General features: G+C 39.3%; 1 protein-coding gene across 1 annotated transcript; it reads left to right on the top strand.

The window, feature by feature from the left end:
* Positions 1 to 406: 406 nt before the first annotated feature.
* Positions 407 to 17,109, top strand: LOC106093108 (pheromone-binding protein-related protein 6-like). The gene is given in 4 exon segments (NM_001311222.1): positions 407 to 721; positions 16,252 to 16,327; positions 16,538 to 16,800; positions 16,908 to 17,109. Coding segments are annotated over 4 exon segments (447 nt in total). The 5' UTR covers positions 407 to 631; the 3' UTR covers positions 16,926 to 17,109.
* The last annotated feature ends 237 nt before the right edge of the window (positions 17,110 to 17,346 follow it).

Raw genomic sequence — 17,346 nt, 5'->3', positions numbered from 1 at the left:
TGCAAATCAATTGTAGGTGTAACTCTGCGACTAATGACAAGTGCGAGTTGGGTATGACATGACATCTAGGGACATCCCTCATCCGCACGCGGTGAGTGACACATTTTTTTTTTTTGAGAGTTTTGTGTGTTGTTTTTCTCTGTGTTAACGTTCATTTTCAGATTTGTAAGCAGAATTTATTATGGCTCTCAAGAACAATATGGGAAAAATTGTAATTACAGTATCGAAGTACTGAGCCAAAGTAACAATTTGTGTGCGATGCAATGCGATTCGCAATGAGTGCTGCTATAACCAAGCGTTAGACTTCAGTTACTGCCACTCCCTTATGGTCCCCTCTCTATGTTCAACGAACAAAGCAAATGGAAACGAAATGGAACTATAAAATACACTTTGGAATTCCAAATAAAGCAATCACAAATGTAAATCAAGTCGTATTCATTCATTCATCCTCTTGCCAGACTCACCAAAAAAGTACTGAAATAAAAAAGCGTGGCGTAAAACGCGTAAAAAACTCGTAATTCCTTGATAACAACCAGGCACTGTAGCTGAATATTGAACGCCAACGTGAGCGTGAACACACAACATTAAGGCGACCAACCGGTCCTGGCGAACAAGACATCTAACGAACAAAATGGAAAAAGGATTTTTAATTGTCCTGCCAGTGCTGTTGATATTGATGCCGCTTTTAGCTACGGCACAAAAACCACGCCGCGATGAGAATGTAAGCTAACAATTTAATTACTTTGCATTTGAGGGCCAAGACTATCAGAGTAACAGATAAAGCTACATAGAAAATTGAAAAAAGTGAATACAAAAAAGGCAAACAAAAAAAATTCGAGACAATGGTTACTGTTTAAAATATCCCGTGGGAAACACTTTGAATATTGCGATCAAGAGCGAGAGGGCATTAAATGGTTACTAAAGTAGTTTATAGAGTTGGTCTCCTAAATAAACTAATTGGTGGAATCTCCATAAATATGGTGAATGGTTTCCGTACGGCAAGTCCCTGAAGTAATAAAAATGAATTTGAGTAAATTGTTCAAATTTGTGAAGTATACCGCCAAAGGATGGTATAAAATTCCAAGCCGATCTAGCCATGTCAGTCTGTTCGCAGTTGGAATTACTTTGAAACTATGGAGACATGTTAAGTGCGAAGATGTGTTATATCGTGGTATATCTACACATAGCGCCCTAAAAGTCGTTTTTATAATCCGATTTAATTAATTTTGAATTCCTGGAAATCAGTACGGAATAGGGTCTAGATGGGTCCATATTTAGATATAGGTGCTAAATATACTCTTCCAATTGAAGGTGCTGGGACCATAAAACTTACATATATTGTGCCTGAAGAAAGTTGAAAACTTTCTGTTTAATAACATGTGAAAATATAATAAGTTTGGCCGGACCGAATCTTGGGAAACCACCCACCATAGCTTTTGATAAAAATTAAAACAAAATAAATTTAGTTATAAGGCAAAATATTAGTCTACGTACCAACCCAGCAAAAAATTGCTGATGTCTTGGAATCAATATCAATACCATGTTAATGTGCATTTCGAATGCTCAATTTTTATCAATGAAACTATCTTGTAATGCAAGGTAATCAGGCCTGTTCCAGTTTTCGAAAACGCAAAACGAAAGAATTTCTTCATCTTATTTCCAGCAAATCGTGCAAGGTAGACTTTTGAATGCATTCACCGCAAGAAAAAATAATCCCGTATGGTATCAATGGCAATGGTTGAAAGTGTAGTAACACCGGGAATTAATACCAGAACAATGCCGTATGGTATTTATAATGCTATACATCATACATACCGTACGGCACTGTTATACCCACCACCATAGGATAGGGGGTATATTCATATAGTCATTCCGCTTGTACAAATACAAATTTTGCCCATGTACATTCCACTAAGGAACAGGGGAAAACTTCTCACATGTCAATGAGTGCAGTCCGATTCAAGTTTAAGCTCAATGATAAGGGGCCTCCGAATTAGAACGGTGTGCCGCAGTGCGACACCTCTTTGGAGAGAAGTTTTACATGGCATGGTTCCTCACAAATGTTGCCAGCATTAGGAGGGGAAAATCACCGCTGAAAATTTTTTCTGATGGTCCCGCCAGGATTCGAACCCAGGCGTTCAGCGCCATAGGCGAACATGCAAACCTCTGCGCTACGGTGGCCTCCTTTTGTAGCACATGGAAATATCCATTTCCGAACCTATAAAGTATATATATATATATATATATATATATATATATATATATATATATATATATATATATATACATATATATATATCCGATCGTTGTAAAATTCTAAGACGACTTAACGATGTCCTTGTGTCCGTCAGTTGTAACCGCGCTACAGTCTTTAAAAATTGAGATATTGAGTTCTTGAATGGAACTCATCCGACTATATTTGGATATAACTGACATATAGACCGATATGCCGATTTAGAGTTTTAAGCTTATAACAGGCGCATTTAGAACCCGATTTCGTTGAAATTTGGTATAGTGAGGCCCGCAGATATCCGAACCAAAATTGTCTAGATCGGAACATATTTGGATATAGCTGCCATATAGACCGATCAGCTAATTTTGGCTCTTAGACCTAAAACAGGTGCATTTATCACCCGACTTCGCTGAAATTTGGAACAATAAGTTGTATCAAGACTCCCAATATAAAATATGTCCCGAATACGGTTCAGATCTGGATATATTTAAATATAGCTGCTATAGCTGCTTTCTTCAGCTTTAGGGTCTAAAGACCATAAAAGGCGCATTAATTCTCCGAATTTGCTGAAACTTGAAACAATGAGTTGCACCAGGGGTCTCGACATCCGATCTGAATATATTGTATATCGGATCATATTTATATATAGCTGCCATATAGGGCGATATGCCGTTTTAAGGTTTTAACATAACAGAAGCATGTGTTAACTGATTTTGCTGAAACTCAAAACAGTGAGGCCAGTCATGTAGACCGATATGGGTCTTAGGCTTAAATTTTGGGTTTTAGACGCATTTATTACACCACTTCGCTGAAATTTGGAACTGTGAGTTGTATTAACACCCCCAACATCTGTCACTGTTATAGAGACCGATCTTCAGCCATAGGGTCCAAAGACCGTAAAAGACGCATTTATTCTCAGATTTTGCTGAAATTGGAAACAGTGAGCTGCTTTACGGACTTGGAAAATATTTTTTTCGCATTTAGCGAATTCGAAAACCAAAACAGTATATGTATATATTCCATAATTTCTTAATTGTACAAGACAAGTAAAAGCGTGCTAAGTTCGGCCGGGCGGAATCTTGGGAACCCACCACCATGGATTCTGGTGAAATATGGGTTATAGACATCTGGTTATAGACCGACTTGGACCGTACTTGACACAGTTGTTTAGAGTCATAACAAAAAATTTCAGCCAAATAGGATAAAAATCGAGGCTTGTAAGGCAAAAAGTCAAATCGGGCTATCGGTTTATATGGGAGCTATATTATGTTCTTGACCAATTTGGACCGTACTTGGCACGGTGGTTGGAAGTCATAACAGAACACTTTTTGCAAATTTCAGCAAAATCGGTCAAAATTTGCGGCTTCCATGGGCTCAAGAAGTCAAAGCGGAAGATCGGTTCTTAATCTACTCCAAAATTATTTGGGGGTTGGGGCGACGTCCCATTACTTGCACCAATTTTTTATGCCATGTTTGGAGTTTATTGCCGAATACTTTTCATTTGAATCTCGTGTTGATATGAACGTCCAATATGTCTGTTTGGAGGAGCTTGGGGGTTTTGGCGGCCCGATGGGTACTTAGACTGAAATTTTAATATCATATTCGTATTCTACTCTCCTTTAATTTAATATCCACATGGCCCCGATCAGTCCACTTTTAATTTTGGGTGATTTTATTGACATAATGGGGAGGGTAAGCCCCCATTCCAATATCGAAAAATTGCATAGCCTGTGTTTCCTTCCAGACCAACCTACACAATCTGTGAAGATTTCAAGGTAATCGGTTCAGACGTTATTGAGTTTCTACGGAACAAACAAACAAATCGACGAAAAAATAGGATGGGGGTATACGTATCTAGTCATTTCGTTTGTAACACCTCTAAATATTCTTCTAAGACCCCATTAAGTATATATATTCTTGATTGCCTCGACTTTCTGAGTAGACCTAGCCATGTCCGTCCGTCTGTCAAAATCATGATAGCCGTTGAATGCGTAAAGCAAGCCGCTTGAAATTTTGCAAATATACTTAATATTGATGTAGGTCGTTGAAGAGTGCAAATGGGTCAGATCGGTTCAGATTTAAATAAACCTCCAATATAAACTGATCTCCCTATTTGACTTCTTGAGCCCCTGGAAGCCGCAATTTTTGTCCGTTTTGAGTAAAATTTTGCATGTAGTGTTCCGTAATGACTTCCAATAACAGTGCCAAGTACGGTTAAAAACGATTCGACCTTATATATCAAACGATATAACCTTATATAGCTCCCATATAAACCGATCTCCCGATATGACTTATGGAGTCCTTACAAGCCTCATTTTTTGTCCGATTTGGCTGAAATTTTACATGCGGTGTTCTATTACGACTTCCAATAACTGTGTCAAATACGGTACAAATCAGTCTATATCCTGATGTAGCTTCCACGTAATCCGGTCTACTTATGAGGAATTAATATACAAATGTATGTTCTAATGATACATCACTGGCTTAAGCCTATCCCAAAACTGCACTGTCATATACAACTTTCTCTTTTGCTTATTAGTATACACTAATTGAGGTTTTAGTTCACTCTTACAACCACACACTGCCATCTAATATGGGCTGGGAACAAACACTTATTAAAACATTATTCGCCAAACCACATCATATTTCATCAAATTTGAATTTGAGAACACATTTCAGGTGCAATCTATAACGAACTTTTGCTAAAATTCATTACAAGATATCATTTCCGCATCTTAAAAGTGCAATTTACCGTTAATTGCTAACGATCAGTTTTGAAGTATTTTATGATTGAATTTCTTATCAATCGAAACGCTTCAAGTTATGTGTTAAATATTTAAATTAGGAGACATTTATATATAACTCACTAGCTCTATGTGCTTTGCTATACAAATAAGTGGCAAGGAATTTGGTATCGTTTAAGCATCATATTACATAGGTGTTGAATTCTGCATTTTGAAAGTTTAAACATATTAAGCGTTTAGTTGTACTCCTTTAGAGACAGACGGATAGACGATGAAGGGTTTTGTATGGTATCGGATCAATATTTCGATGAATTAAAAATGGAATGGGGAAGATATGGTGGAGAAAATGATAAATCAAACTAAAGGCTTGCTTCCTCTCATATTTTTTACACTTAACCAACACGCAGGTGATGTTCCTTATAAAGGGTGATTTTTTTGAGGTTAGGATTTTCATGCATTAGTATTTGACAGATCACGTGGGATTTCAGACATGGTGTCAAAGAGAAAGATGCTCAGTATGCTTTGACATTTCATCATGAATAGACTTACTAACGAGCAACGCTTGCAAATCATTGAATTTTATTACCAAAATCAGTGTTCGGTTCGAAATGTGTTCGAATTTTGACAAATTTTGTTCAGCGATGAGGCTCATTTCTGGTTGAATGGCTACGTAAATAAGCAAAATTGCCGCATTTGGAGTGAAGAGCAACCAGAAGCCGTTCAAGAACTGCCCATGCATCCCGAAAAATGCACTGTTTGGTGTGGTTTGTACGCTGGTGGAATCATTGGACCGTATTTTTTCAAAGATGCTGTATTATGTATTATGTATTATGTTGGCGAAAGGAAAAATAGGATTGGGGGGGAGAAAAGAGGGAGTAGTATTTATTGGCATTTGTCTTGAATTTCTGGATGTCGTAGCCGGTGGAAAAGATGTTAATAAAATATAGTTGATTCCTTGGGAGTCTCGTATTTCTGACGAACATCCTTACGTCAGGAATAAGAAAGCAGATATCAGTGGAACACACACCATGAAAGTGACGATAGAACAGTCTCACGCAACCAACATTGCGACGGTGTTCAAGTGGAACAATTAACACTATCGCCCTCCTCTGGACACGGTCCATACATGCAAGTTGTATTCCATCGTCGGCCTGGTGTAGGTAGTATAGATATTACGAAGATCAGATGAAGTGAAGTATTTCTTGCACCGCTTAAGAAAACCCAAGCACTTAAATATCTTCCGATAGTTCCATTAATGTTGTGCCCAACGGGCTTACTACTTTACTTTAATTGGCTACGACATAATATTTGTTTCACTAGCTGAACGTAGAATAGCGTTTCAAGCGCCTAGATCTTCTGCGCTCATTCTAAAATCTCTGACACCAAGTTTCGAGGTGTCTCCCACAACTTGATCTTTTTATCGGGCTTTTGGTCTTCCCGGTTTGCGTGTACCACAGAGTTTGCCTTCAAAAGACTTCTTTCGTGGAGCTTCTTCATCCATTCTGACAACATGAACTAGCCAACTCAGCCGTTGTATTTTGATGCTTGTAACTATGCTATCGTCGTCATACAGCTCGTGGTTCATACGTCGCCTATATTCTCCATTAACGCAAACTGGTCCATATATTTTACGAAGAATCTTTCTCTCAAATATTCCAAGCACTGATCTCACAAGTACCCATGCTTCAGAACCATATAACAGCACGGGTAGTATCAGTGTCTCGTTTAGTGTAATCTTCGTCTGTCGAGAGGTGGCCTTGTTTCTAAACTGCCTACTTAGTTCAAAGTAGCATCTGTTTGCCAATATTATTCTTCGCTTAATCTCAAAACTGGTGTCATTAGTTTCGGTTATGGCGGTGCAGAGTTAGATATAGTTACTGACTGTCTAAAAGTTGTGGTTCCCTACTTTCCCCATTTTCTTTATCTGTTCGGTTGTGCAAGGCTTTTTAGGAGTTGTAACCATCCATTTCGTCTACTCTGCATTTACTGCCAGACCCATTTTCAATGACTCTCTTTCGATTCCTTCAAAGGCTGCAGTTACTACTTCCTACTACCGACCTATGATATCGATATCGTCGACATAGGCGAGTAGCATGTGTTCTCTTGTGATTAGTGTGCCATATCTATTCACTTCTGCATCTCGTACAATCTTCTCCAACAGGATATTAAAGAGATCACACGATAGGCTGTCTCCTTGTCTGAAACCTCGTTTGGTATTAAATGGTTCAGAGAGATTCTTTTGTATTCTTACTGAGAAACGCGTATCAGCAAGTGTCATCCTGCAGAGTCTTATTAATTTTGCAGGGATTCCAAACTCAGACATGGATTGAGATACATTTGAACGTAAAGGAGTATCGAAGGCGGCTTTGTAGTCAACAAAGAGATTGTAAGTGTTGATTTATCCTTCTCGGGTCTTTTCCAGGATTTGACGCAGTGTAAATATCTCGTCTAGGGTGGATTTACCAGGTCTCAAACCGCATTGATAGTTCCCATTTATCTCACTGACTTTAGGTTTCAATCTTTCACACAGTACGCTCGAGAGTAACTTGTATGCGATGGGGAGGAGACTTATTCCTCTGTAGTTGGCACATTCCGTCTTGTCTCCTTTCTTGTGTACGGGACATAGTATGCTGAAGTTCCAATCATCGGGTATGCGTTCTTCTAGCCAGATTGCGCAGATAAGCTGATGCATACGCCTTATCAACGTGTCGCTTCCGTTCAGCGGGTAACCCGTCGGCTCCTGCTGCTTTGTTGTCCTTTAGTCGAGTCACTGCTACTTGGAACTCATTCTGACTAGGTGGTAAACATTCTATACCATCATCAGAGATTGGTTCTGCGGTATCCTCTTCGCCGCCAACATCGGACACTAGCAGTTGGGTAAAATGTTCTTTCCATATCCTCATCATGGTATCTGTGTCAGTTACCAGATTTCCTTCTTTGTCGCTGCAGGAGGATGTGACTGCACCAAAGCCATCGGTTCGATATTTAATTCTTTGGTATAATATCCGGACTTCATTCTGACTACTGTACATCTCAATTCGTTCACACTGTGCCCAACGGGCATTACATTGTATTCTCATACCCTGAACATCAAGAGCATTTGATTGCCTAATATCCATACCGTCGATAGTTATTGACGATTGTAAAGAGTCAGCGAATCGTTTGTGAGAGAAAAAACAGCACAGCGTCTTGGGTACAGTAATATCTATTCTGTTCATTCGAACCCACTCAAAAATGGTCAGCAAGTCCTGACAAAGTGTATCATCCATAATGCGCTTATGGTCGAATGAATATGAACGGTAGAGATTACTGTCATCAGCAAATGAGTAGATTGGATTCGAAGTCTTGCTCAGTAGATCGTTAGTAAAATTAAGAAAAAGAGATAAAGAAAGGACAGAGCCTTGTGGTACACCTGCAGTTAATTTGTATTCATTAAAAGTTATCTACAACAACTCGAATAGTGCGATATTCTAGAAAGCACGATATAAATCGGGTGAAGTGTTTACCAACACCAAATGCGTCAAGCCTTGACAGGAGTGCATTGTGCCAGCCCCCATCAAATGCCTTGAATAAATCCAGTGCCAAGATCTTATTCTCACCAAACTGATGTATAGGTCAACTCCATCGTTCCAACAGAAACGCCATTAAGTCGCACGTGGAGCTATTTCTGCGGAACCCATATTGGTAAGTAAGAAGGCCATTGGACTCTAAATACATCACAAGATGGTGGTTGACCAAGCTCTCCATAACCTTAAAAAGCGCGGAGCATATGGCGATTGGCCGATAATTCGCAGAACTATTCGCCATCCTTATCTTAGGTATCGGCTGAACGTTCGCAACATTCCAATACGTTGGGAAGACTCCCGCACGATAAGCAAGATTGAAAATGTTGCGTAATGGGCGGCCAAGCTTCGCAGCTCACTATATCATCGGGCCCAGGGGATTTATTTTCGTCGAGATTCGCAAGAACCTTTTTGACTCCACGTGTTCGAAAGAATATCTGAGGCATCGAACGCGATACGCTCTCAATCGTCGGGAGTGGAAGGAAGAAGTTCCCGCAAACATTCCTGCCAGTAGGTTAGCCTTATCAACCGAGTCAGTGAACGTTTGGTCATTTTTGACAAGAGTCGGTATAGCCTATGAGTTGTCCATAACTCTTTTCACAAATAATCAAAAGCTCTTACTTCCCTTTGTAGAAGCAATTACTTTGGCATATAGACGTTGTTCGTGAAGACATTTCTTGCGTTTAAGTACCCTGGCGTTTAAGTAGCCTTGCCTATTTGCACAGCAGTTCAGTATTTGCATTGTTATTCGAACCCCATTTTCTGAACGTCACCTCTTCGGATCTGACAGCACGCCTGCATGTCTGGTTAAATCAACTTTTGTCGTTAGTCTAAACCAATATCATCTTAGTGCAAGAACATTGACTTCCTACTTTTCAGGGGGTGAAGCTAAGAAAAGTTCAAGAACATTATGCTGGATCTCTTGGAAACCTATCCTGAATTTAACGCCAAGGGAGTTAAATTCTGGATTCAGCGAGTCCAGGTGTCGTCATCTATATCATTACGTACATAAACCACAAAACCTCTGTGAGAAATAAAAAGGGAAAGAGTGTGATACCCAGGGACTTAAAAATCTTGTGGATCAGAATCCTCACGCTCCTAGGTCTCACATAGAGCAAGAACATCAGGTAGGTGGAAGTGGATGTGCAAAAACACAGCAAGAAATTTACTCTCAGCTGTCGTATGTTGGCAAAGTGCATCTTAAACTCACCTGTCAGAACGACAACAAGAACAAAAAGAAAACGAGAATACAAATAACAACAACAATGATGGCACACGCAGAAGATGGAGGCGCATGAAACGCTAACCTAAGTTCGTCTAATGGGACAAATGTTCTGTTATAGCAATTTAAAGTACAAATAAAATTAGTCAATTAGATCTCTCCCCGAGATTGCAAGGGTTTTGTAATCTGTGGGTATGCCTCTAGTGTTCTCTAAGCTAATTCGTCGAGATAAGGCCTAAAACCCAAGTAACGTGTCCGCCTTGACAGGACACTGTCTAAATGAAAAATTTTTGAAAGACTAAGTGTGGAAGAACCAATTTTTGCAGAAGCTATGAGGATGTTGAGGAAGAGAAAACTATAAAACAACTGTTGTGTACGTGGCCTGCACTGGAAAGCCGAACAAGTTCCGCATTAGGTTCTCACTGCTTTAAGGACTTATTTGGATTTGCATGTGAGAATATTGGCAAAATATTAGTCTGTCGATCTGTCTGGTGTTAGAAGCTAGAAGGCACATTTCTTCTACTGTCCCTGTGGAATCACAATGTAAATATGTGAGCGATTCTCATAGCTGGCTACCACTTAAAATCATCATTTTATCATCGATTTGAAATTTTTGCAATTTAGTTACAACATCTCTTCAACTTTTCATTTTTAATTAAACTTATTTGGCTAGATTATGCAGAGACTTAAGAGTGATTGTTGGCGTTCCTTGAAACAATCAGATTGGTGGTGGCAAGTGAAAAAATTCAAAAATTAACTTCTTGCTTCATGTGATTATCGAAAGTCCGAGAAAGAATAAATGAAGGAAATCGATGCCTGATACCATAAGGCGATGTTGATTCCAATCTTAATTAACTTTGACACATTGCGCTTGGCCGTGCAAGTGCTTTAGCGATGAGATATTTGTCTTCATTTCGGTTTTAAATTATCCCCCATTTGGTTGTTGGACAAGCTCGACGGGGTGTCTGTGGTGAAACACAATGTCAATAATTCGTATCTCTCTGTATTTATTGGTATCTCATTCTCATTCATGCAGTCATTCATTCATTCATTTGTTCGTTCATTGTATTCATTAAGTGTTCATGTCCAATGATATCTGCCACTTCATTGCTAGTTTTCATCTTATCGCATATGGGGCATATCATGACAGGTGCAAGTTTTTTCCGATAAATTTTCTGTGAAATTTTCTCCAAAGACAAAATTTCCACGAAGTTTTCTTCAAAAAAAGAAAAATATCCCTAAAATTTTCTCTTTAGACAAAATTTCTATAAAATTTTCCCCAAAGACAATGTTTTTATGAAATTTTCTCTAAAGATACAATTTCTAATCAATTCCCTCATCTCTTAAGACAAAATTTCTACTAAAAGAAAATTGCTATTAAATTTTCTCTAAAGGCAAAATTTCTATGAAATCTTCTATTTTATAAAAATGAAAGATTTGCGTTTTGTTTGTTTGTTCCGTATAGACTCAAAAACTGCTGAAGCGATTTTCATGAAATTCCCCCCGGAGCCCCCGGTGGAAATAGAGTACTAAATTTTTTGATATCCGAAGGGGGAGCGGACCCTCCCTTATACCACCATTTTAAAGAACGCCAGATCTCAAAGATGGGTGCACCGATTTAAGCGAAAATTTGCATGGCACCTTATGGCACACCAAAAACACGAAATTGATATAAAATTTCGGGGTCAACTAACCTAGGGGGGCGCCCCATCACAAAACCCACCAGAACGGACATGTTTACCCTCTGGGACAATATGGGTATCAAATGAAAGGTATTTAAAAGAATAGTCAAAAGCTGATGCAAAAGTGTATTCCATGTTGTCTGAGGCGCCCCCACCCCCAAAAAAACCCTCAACATGATATATTTACCGATTGGGACAAAAGGGTGTCAAATGGAAGGTGTTTCGAAGTTGAGTATATATCTGTTTTAAAAATTTGGTTCAAGGTGTCTACGGGGCCTCCCCAACCCCAAAAACCCACAAAACGGCCATGATAGTCCAACGTCTCAAAATGGGTATAAAATGAAAGGTTTTTAGGAGTTGACTAAAAAACTGGTATACACAATTGGGACAGATTCTGGGACCGGCTCACAAACTTAATACGCTTCAATAAAACGTAAGTTAGAGCGGGATAATATGTGAATTAATAGAAAATCCTGTCAATAGAGTTCAAATCCAATGTTGATATAAGGATTCAAGTATCTGGGTCACGTCCTGCCGTTCAGCATGACATGTAGATAGCGACAATAAAGAACTCCAATAAATTGTTTTTTGGGTCTTAGCGTCGGCGACCGACAGTTTCCTCCCCATAAAAACGACACGAAACTGTAATGTAGGACAATCGAGAATGTATTGTACTCAATTGACAGGATGCGTCAGAGAGCGATCCCCCTCCCCCTATCCTACTCAAAAAAAGGAATTAAAAATAATATATGATGGCCGATCAGGATAAAAAAGGACAGCAATAGAAGGTGTTTGATAGTAGAGTAGACTTTTTATCCTCAAATTGGGATTGACAAAGGAGGAACTGCGGACCCTTCCCCTTACCTTAATTTTCAGAAACGTCAGATCTGGGAGATGGGTGGTACGATTCAAGGCAACACTTTGTGTGCCCGCCTATGGTAGCCTAACGCAAAAATTTGGTATCAAAATTTCAGATGGGGCCGCCCCAACCCCAAAACCCACCAAATATATATATGGACCAATCACAACAATATGGTATTAAAGATTAGAAAACGTATCTGATATCCAATTGTTGGACCAAGTTTTTGGGGGACCACACTAATCCCCAAAATCGGACATAATTACCGACCATGGCAATATGGGACTCAAATGATAAGTATTTGAGAGAATAGCACGAAATTGGTACCCACCTTCGGGATCAAGTTTCTGGGGATCCACTCCTTTCTCAAACAAAACACCCCCCAAACAGGACATATTTTCTGACCATGGCAAGTATTAGGTGGCCGCCCCTTCCTAAAACATCCTTCAAAGAGGGCAATTTTGCGACCCTGGCAATATGGAGCTCAAATGAAAAGTCTATGGGAGTAGAGCACGAATTTGATATCAATATTCGGGAAATAGTGTCTATGGGACCATTCTTTTCCCATAACACCTCTCAAAAAGGTCGCATTTGCTGACTATTGCAATATGGGGCTCAAATAAAAGGTATTTTAGAGTAAACTACAATTCTTATATATTTTCAGGGCCAAGTCTCTCATTGGCCGCCACATGGAAATATGGGGCTAAAATGAAATATATTTGGGAGAAGGGCAAGAATCTGATATAAACATTTGGGACCAACTGTCTAGGGGACGTGCGACACCCATATCAACCCCCAAATAGAACGTTTTGCTCACCATGAAAATTTGGGGCTCAAAAAACAGAGAAGCACGATGTTGATAGTTTTTAGGACCGACCCCCAAAACGGACATATTTGCTGACTATTGCAATAAAGGACTCAAATGAAAGTTATTTGTTATTAGAAAACTAATTTTACATCAAGTCAAGCGTTTGGCCAGCTTAAACCAATGGCAATATGGAGTTCAAATAAATCGTATTGAAACAAGTAAAAAGGAGTTAAGTTCGGTCGGCCGAACTTTGGATACCCTCCACCTCGGGTATATGTAAACCACCTTTCGCCATTATCCGGTGAAAATGTATAATTTATGCCCCCATAGCAGCTTTATCGAAATATGATCCGATTTTGGACTAAATTCGACACGGACATTGAGTGTTCTAATAAGTAGAAGTTGTTGTTCAACTTTGTAGAAAAAAATATTGGTCTTTTTGGTAGCCATATCAAAATATAGAACGATCTGAACCATATACGACACGGATGTCAAAAAGCCTAACATAACTCACTGTGTCAAATTTCAGCGAAATCGGATTATAAATGTGCAATTTATGGGGCACAAGACCTTAAATCGAGAGATCCGTCTATATGGCAGCTATACTAAATCTGGACTGATCTGAGCTAAATTGCAGAAAGTTGTGGAAGAGCATAACGCAACTCACTGTCCCAAATTTCGGCGAAATCGGACAATAAATGCCCCTTTTATGGGCCCAAAACCTCATATCGAGACATCGGTCTATATGGCAGCTATATCCAAATCTGGACCGATCTGAGCCAAATTTAAGAGGAATGTGAATGAAGGGCCTAATGCAATGCACTGTTCCAAATCTTTAAATCGAGAGATCGGTCCTTTAATCGAGAGATCGGTCATATGGCAGCTATATCCAAATCTGAACCGTCATATAACAGAAAGATGTCGAGGGGCGTTACTTCACTCACTGTACCAAATTTCGGCGACATTGGACGATCAAATTAAAGAAGGATGTCAACTGCCCTAACATAACTCACTGTTCCAAATTTCGGCAACATCAGACAATAAATGTGGCTTTTATGGGCCTAAGACCCTAAATCGGCGGATCGGTCTATATGCGGGCTATATCAAGATATATATACCCATTTTCGGGACCAAATTTCTGGGGGTCCACCCCTTCCGCAAAACACTCGTTAAACAGGACTTATTTATTGGCCATGGCAATATGGGGCTCAAATAGAAGGTATTTGGGAGTAGAATACGAATCTAGCATCGACAACACTCCCGCAAAAAGAACAAGTTTATCGAGTATGGCAATATGAGGCTAACATTAAAGGTATTTGAGACAAGAAAACGAATTTGATACCCAATTTTGGAGGACCACCAAGTGTCTGGAGGACCACCATGTATATGGGGACCGCCCCTCCAACACAACACCCCCACAAAGAGGACAAGTTTACCGAACATTGCAATATGGGGTTAAAATTAAAGGTATTTGAGACAAGAAAACGAATTTGATATCCAAGGACCACCAAGGGTCTGGAGGACCACACCACGCCCCAAAACACCCCTAAATCGGACATACATATTTACCGACCATAACAATGTGGGGCTCAAATGAAGGGTATTGGGTAGTAGAGCACGAAATTGATACCCATTTTCGGAACCACGTTTCTGGGAGGTCACACCTATCCCTAAACCCACCAACCACCCTGGGGCCCTTCCCGCCCCAAAATCCCCATGAGAATATTAAGCACCAATTGAAAAATGGAGTACATCTAACATCAACATTTAAATGACCCCAAAACCCTTCAAGCGAATTCATAGACCAACAAGTAAAAGCGTGCTTAGTTCGGCCGGGCCGAATCTTTCATACCCTCCACCATGTATCGCATTTGTCAAGTTCTTTAAATGACTTTTTCGAATAGAAAAACACCAGTTATAGAAAAAAACCGACTCCAAAATTTCATCACATCGATAAATAATTGCGCCCTCCAGAGGCTCAAAAAGCCAAACTGGGAGATCGGTTTATATGGCAGCTATATCAGGTTATATACCGATTTAGACCATACTGAGAACAGTTGTTGAAAGTCATACCAAAACGGCATGTGCAAAATTTCAACCACATTGGATAAGAATTTCGCCCTTTTGAAGCCCAAGAAGTCTAATCGGAAGATCGATTTATATGGCGGCTATATGAGGTTATGGACTGATATAGACTATAGTTGGCACAGTTGTTGGAAGTCATACCAGAACACTTTATGCAAAATTTCAGCCAAATCGAATAAGAATTGCGCCCTCTAGAAGCTCTAGATGTCAAGACCCAAAGTCGGTTTATATGGCAGCTACATCAGGTTATGAACCGATTTAAACCATACTTAGCACAAGTATTGGAAGTCATAACGAAACACGTCATGCAAAATTTCAACCACATTGGATAAGAGTTTCGCCCTCTTGAAGCCCAAGAAGTCCAATCAGAAGATCGGTTTATATGGCGGCTATATCAGGTTATGGACTGATATAGACAATACTTGGCACAGTTATTGGAAGTCATACCAGAACACTTCATGCAAAATTTCAGCCAAATCGGATAAGAATTGCGCTCTCTCAGAAGCTCAAGAAGTCAAGACCCAAGATCGGTTTATATAGCTGCTATATCAAAACATGGACCGATTTAGTATTTGTGCAAAATTTCAAGCGCCTACCTTTACTCCTTTATTCCTAGCGTGCTTTCGACAGACGGACGGACAGACGGATGTACATGGCTAGATCGACTTAAAATGTCTTAGACGCATATTTCGAGGTGTTACAATAGAAATGACCTATGGTGGAGGGTATATTAAAAATCATGTGGGACTCACACAATGCATTTATGTTGTTATACTCTAAGTCAAGTGACATACATATACCACTTTCGTAGCATTGTATTTCACTAAAAGCTCTTAAATGTCGAAAATAAATATTCAAATGATAATTTTGTTCCATATTTTGTAAAAAAGGCTCAGCGAAGCGGGCCCTGTTCAGCTAGTTTTCTCTAAAGACAAATTTCTATAAAACAGCTGATGTAATTTTTTTATGGACAGCCACATATGTTTCTGTAATTGTATCTGTAACGGAATCTGATTCTGTTTTTGTTTTTCCTTCTTATTTTTGTGTGGTTTCAGTATCCTCCACCAGAATTTCTGAAAAGATTTACCATCATCCATGATGTTTGCGTTGAGAAAACAGGAGCAACCGAAGGTATGTACTCTAGGCCAGCCGGTGTTGTCCATTGTGGTCCGTTCGTTCGTAGCTGGATGCTGGTATTTCCTTTTTGCGCTATGTTTTTGACTCATTTCTCTGGATTTATGTTGTAGTTGGTGTTGGTGTTGTTGTTGCTGTTTTTTTTTTTTGCTTTAATTGACAAAGAAATTAACTCACATCAAACCGTATCGCTTTTTCACCAAACAGATGCCATCAAAGAATTCAGCGATGGAGATATTCATGAAGATCCGGCTTTAAAATGCTACATGAATTGCCTATTCCACGAAGTGAATATTGTCGATGATGATGGCGAACTTCATTATGAGAAATTAAAACGCTTATTGCCCGATGAGTTGACGAAATTTGTTCAGCACATTGTCGATGCCTGCGAATCGCATGTACCCAAAGGAGCTACACAATGTGATAGAGCCTGGTCATGGCATGTCTGTTTCAAGGAAACAGATCCTGTGGTAATTTCGAATTTGGATTTTTTTTTTTTTTTGGTTTTGGTTATTTTGTTGCCCATTACGCATTCAAATTTTCTTAATTAATGGCGATTCTTTGATTGTTGTTTCAGCACTACTTCTTGCCGTAGGCTCATCAAGTGCCGGCTGGCAATGGAACGAACTACCATGTAATGAAATGAACAACTGTTTTGGTGTTTTGCATTGGTGTATTTGGTCTAATTAATCAATTATATTCGGTAGGAGGTTTTAGGGGGTAATTATAAAATCTAATATTCTTATATTCAATAAACGGCAACTGAAATTGTTAATGCAGCAAATGGAATTTGGTAATTTTTATTGAATAACTTGCAACGATTTGAGGAATGTTATTTAATAAACAAGTTTTCTTTATGCCAGAAAAATGAGAATTTTTAAGATATTCTATAGAAATTTGACAATGCAGAGGTATGCATGTCTGCCTATGACAGAACGCCTGGGTTCGAATCCTGGCGAGAACATCCTGGTTTTCCCATCCTTAAGCTGGAGACACTTGCGAGATACAATTCAATG

Source organism: Stomoxys calcitrans, chromosome 2, assembly GCF_963082655.1.
Source record: "Stomoxys calcitrans chromosome 2, idStoCalc2.1, whole genome shotgun sequence".
NCBI lineage: Eukaryota > Metazoa > Arthropoda > Insecta > Diptera > Muscidae > Stomoxys > Stomoxys calcitrans.
Note: the sequence above shows the minus strand (reverse complement) of the source record. Positions and strands in the feature narration are given on the sequence as shown.